Raw genomic sequence first — 5,006 nt, forward strand, 5'->3', positions numbered from 1 at the left:
GAGAGAGCAATCATGCTTTCGTTATAGCATCCGTTGTTCAATGAGAAAACCCACGAAGAAAAGCTCGTCATCTCATATAAATCACAACGAATGCAAAGAATTCAAACACAGAACGCTTAACGCTCATATCAAGTGCATAGAACATTTAAAGAACCCGTCACTGTGAGAGAAAACCCTAATCCAAAAAAATCGCAAGAAAACAGGAGCGAAAGAAGATTGAAGAAAGTTCAGAAGATACCAGAGCCATCATTAGAAGACGGCGGCACCTTGAATCAATCTTTTCCTCTATCGATCCCTTTTCTCGGAAAGAAATAGATCAGAGTTAACAATTCGAATCCCAATCCAGCTTCTCTCTTCATAATCATAGCCCACGCCTTTGAAAACAAAGAGAGAAGGTGAACTCGAATATTGGCCGATTAGTGAATGAAATTAAAGGAGAATGCAATTCCGAGTGGGGAAGAAGAGATGAAGATCGAATGCTTTCTGGTCTCCCTCAAATTTTTGGCGCTTCGAAATGGAGAAACTGATTTAGGTTTGGAGAAGCGGCGAAACTGAGATTAAATAGGTGAGTTTTGGGCTCGTGCTAGGGCTTCCTTCTCTCTTGATTCACTTGTGATATGACGACATGTCGAACTACTTGGATTGGACTCGTTCTTATGTTAACGGTATCGCTGAACGACAGGTCCATCTCTCTTTGTTTTGTTTGATTTATTCTTAAATTCTAAATTTAGTTTCTAAATTAATTTTGATAAAAGGCGCATCTTAATAACCTACTAATACCTATAAATAGAAAAATATAAATTAATTAAATATTAACCATAAAATAAAATATACTATAAATCATATAAATCAAATAAATACAAACTACCAAAATATAAATTAATTAAATATTAAAAATAAAATATTTTATCCATATGTTGATACATTTATATATCGAACAATAGTTATCGCTTAAATATCAATATAAATACCAATAATAATGTGTCTAGCTTAATGTAAAAGTTAAAATAATATAATAATAACAGTAAATTATTAATTTATATAATTTTTAAAGAAAAATGCATTTTTATTTTAAAATTTGAAAAGATGGTCAAACAAATTTGAATAAAAACATAATTTTTTTTTTTAATTTCTTCATAAAAGTAGTATTTTAAAGGGTTGTTCTTTTTTTTTTATCCAAAGCTGTATTTCAAACAGTGATTTATCTTAATGGTACAGAAAAATATTTTAAATTTTGTTAAGTTAAATAAATACACAACAAAAACATTACGAAATATAAGTAATTGTAATTAAAAAAAGAAAAAGAAAGAAATTTGCATACAAATCCATATATCATTATAAAATTCTAAAAATAAATGTATATTAACAAAATTTTACAAATAATGAATGAAGACTAAAGATTTTATCTTTCTAAGAATCAAAACATGAAACATGAAACATGAAACAGCACAAAATTTGATAAACAAAGAACTGACAGTTACCTTTTACTGGTTGGGGTTGGGGACAGAGGGGTTGCCTAAGAATTTCACTATCCTGTTCAACAAATTCAACCCAAATACAGTTTCTTCACAGTTTACTTTCACAGTTACATGTAGGGGTTCTAAGCATTTTCCTTCAACAGTCAGCGAGACCAAGCACGGGAATGAGTTGCTCAGAATCTCGGCGCTGAACCGTAGGCACAAACCGGTTGCGTCGTCGAGAAAGTTAGCAACTGGGAGTTCCATGGATACTAGGAAAACGTTTGCATTGCCGAGCATCTTCAATGCCAAGCTCTTGCATATGCGAAGAAATTTATCTTCTTCTATTGGTCTCTCACTCTTTTCATCGTTAAGCTTCCCAAGGTGGTCAGTGAATGTGCATCTAAAGGACACAATACAGCCGAGTTAGAACAGCAAAGATATGGGGGCGTTTTTCGTCATCTAAATCATCTACTCATTCTGGATAACTTCCATTCGCTATAGAATTAAATTACCGATTTAAGTTTGTTTGTCTACGTCTAATTGGATGCACAAATACTTCTTCGGGGTGGGGGATTCAAAGTTGTATGAAGTTTGAGAGCACGGGAAATAATCTAGAACATAAAAGTATACAAATAAAAAAAAAGGGGCTTTATTGGAAAAACTATGCCAAGAAGGGGAAAGATGGATCCAAAAAATCCAACTGAAGGATGATATCGTTTGTTCATGCACGTACTTATAATATGTACAAAAATTAAATATCCTAAATGTAATAGCCAAACTCACCGCTAGCAGATATTGTCTTATTTGGGTTTTCCATTCTAGGCTTCTCCTCAAAGTTTTAAAACGAGTTCTAAAACATGTCTGCTAGGGAGAGGTTTCCACACCCTTATAAAGAATATTTTGTTCCTCTCTCCAACGTGGGTTCCTCTCTCCAACGTGGGATATCACACTAAATTATAGTGAAAAGAACCGGTGGTTGGATCTACTAACCTCCTCATGTACTCGAACATTCCTGGTAGCCGAGACTCCTTAGCTGTGAAGGCTTCATTGTCCATCGGAAGTGGCCTGACAAAATATCCAATGTCAGGGTGCAGCTTAACAGGATACATCTTGCCATTACAGTACAAATTTAACTTCATAGGCAAGAGGTGGTGATTGAATTGAGCCTCAAGAGTTCTCTTGATAGTCTGATCAGGTCCCAAAGAGGTAATTTTTTCCATGGAAACTGGCGTCATTACAGTGTTAATAGATGTAGAGGAGCTGAATTAACAAATTTAAAAGAAGTTAGGCACTATAAGGCATGCATGAAAACCTTAATATACGTCTAGATCTATCCATGCTTGATGATATGAACAAAGAACGGGCAAAACTAAATCTCACCTTTCACTTCCGACCCGAACTTCGTCTTTTGAATCTACAACTTTGTCAGATTCCTCGTGGGTCAACATAATTTCAGTCATAGACTCAGTAGAACAGTTTTTGAAGGATGCTTCAATACAAACATGAAGAGGAGATATATTTGAAGTCTGGGATGAAAATGAGTACTCCACCTTCAAGCCATCTCCTTCAGCAGAATCCAGGAGTTGATAGCTTTTGCGTGTCACATGTTTCCCAAGATCACCTATAGATATTCTAGCAGAGGAACTTCGAACTTCAGCCTTCTCTGAGGTACTTACAGTTGCTAAATTTGGCTGTTCATTCAGCCATGATTCTAGGGCGTTCCTTGACATCAATTCATCCAACTCTGAAGAACCAGAGGGAGAGGCTCCATTCTGAATGTTGTGAGAATTGACATGATCAGAAAGTTCAATCAAAGGATCAGCACCATCATTTTCCTGCGGATGATTTGCCCCATAACTTTCATCCCTGCCACTAGAACCACTGAAAGAAGGCTGAGAATTATAACCTGAAGCACTTTCCTCATCCAAGGATCCCGATGATGACTCTGTATTATCTGTCTCATATGAATTACTCTCAACTGCTCCATCTCTTGACGTACTTGCAGCTTTATCCAAGGTGCATGGTTTTGGAAGAGGTTCATAACCTGGCGCTGCATGAAAAACTATTTGTGAAAGAGATCCTGGAAGATAAAATCGATAATTGATAGGTTCGGGTTGTTTTGCTTTTAGTTGTCCTCCAAAAATGCGTTCTGCAAGTTTCCATGACCGATCTCTTGGTTTGGATCGACTCTCTTCAGGAACTTCCATATCCAAATGGGATGACAGGAGCTTTTGAATAAAGGAAGCACGATCACGAATGTCATAATTGAAATCACATTGTCCCACTTCGAGCATATAGCCTAAAATTACTTTAAATGTTAGCATATCTTCCTCTTTTGCTCGCAATAAGACCTACAGAAAAAGCAGAATCAATTAAAAAAGGATATCGAGTAATTAGTATTACTTAATTGAAATTGATTAATTAACAGTAGACAAGAAATAGTTAAATAACAACTTCATTCATCTTATTCTCACACACCACTTGAATAAAATGAACTCAAAATATAAGGAATGGCAGATCCGAATTGCTAAATGCAGTTTTTCAAAATACCTTAACCATTGTATTCAGTATCTGAAGCTTCGTTTCCAGTGCTTCTGAAATAAACGATCTTGCAAGATACTTAGCCACGATAACCAACATCCTTGGAATAATATCCCCCAAAGTGCTATACTCCCCTACCATCCAAATAATCATGGCACGGGCTGCAGGAACCTTGACTGAATCCAAGCCACGAATCAACTGAATAATAACCTGTAAAAAGTGTAAAGAACTTGAAAACAAGATTTTAAATGATATATTATGCATTATAAGGAAGGTAAATATGTCTTACCACCAAAGATTCAAATATTGACGTCGATAGCGATATAGGAATTTCAATTTTACAGAGATATCGATAAAATATTGATAACCACGAATATTTATAACCAAGCACCACTAGTTAATTACCACTATGCCCATACTACTATCCTACTAATATTTCCAATATATCCCTTACTAGTACTCTCACAGTAACACAACCCAACAAAAATGATCATTACATTATTGCATGTTTCCGTAGAAAGTATCCATGCTGCAAGAATCACAATCTTTAACTTGCAGACGGTTTAAAAAACATAAATATCAGCATATGACTATCATGGATATTACTATTATGAGGAAACCATACAAATGAAAGCCTTTATATAAAAAAAACATGCATAAGCTCAACAATTTAAGTCCATAGTATGAGGCGGTATAGCTACTAAGATTAAAATAAAGACAGGGATGAGGAAAGGTTAGAGCTCAAAAGAGATAGATAAGAATGCCTTCTCATAGCTGGCTGGATCTTCCTTTACAATTAACTTGATGGATGCAATTGCCTGAATCAGTACAGCTGCCTCTCCATCCATGGCCCCATTGTCACAAATGGAAGTTTCTGCAATTTTTAATTTTAGAGTTGACAAAAATTAAAAAATTAAAAACTTCAAAAAAAAAAAAAAAAAAAAAAAAAAAAAAAAAAAAAAAAAAAAAAAAAAAAAAAAAAAAAAAAAAAAAAAAAAAAAAAAA

At 34.7% G+C, this 5,006-nt stretch overlaps 1 protein-coding gene across 4 annotated transcripts in view; it reads right to left on the reverse strand.

Moving 5' to 3' along the window:
* Positions 1–1,343: 1,343 nt before the first annotated feature.
* LOC111458307 (AP3-complex subunit beta-A-like) overlaps positions 1,344–5,006 on the reverse strand; it is a 7,959-nt gene continuing 4,296 nt past the window's right edge. For all 4 annotated transcript variants that reach the window (XM_023100867.1, XM_023100868.1, XM_023100869.1 and 1 more), the window contains 5 exons: positions 4,766–4,875; positions 4,011–4,211; positions 2,841–3,811; positions 2,451–2,720; positions 1,344–1,860 (listed from right to left, as the gene is read on the reverse strand). In XM_023100867.1, coding sequence (XP_022956635.1) covers positions 1,485–1,860; positions 2,451–2,720; positions 2,841–3,811; positions 4,011–4,211; positions 4,766–4,875 — 1,928 coding nt within the window. In that variant the 3' untranslated portion in view covers positions 1,344–1,484. The remainder of the gene's footprint in view (positions 1,861–2,450; positions 2,721–2,840; positions 3,812–4,010; positions 4,212–4,765; positions 4,876–5,006) is intronic.

Source organism: Cucurbita moschata, unplaced genomic scaffold (assembly GCF_002738365.1).
Source record: "Cucurbita moschata cultivar Rifu unplaced genomic scaffold, Cmos_1.0 Cmo_Scf00021, whole genome shotgun sequence".
NCBI lineage: Eukaryota > Viridiplantae > Streptophyta > Magnoliopsida > Cucurbitales > Cucurbitaceae > Cucurbita > Cucurbita moschata.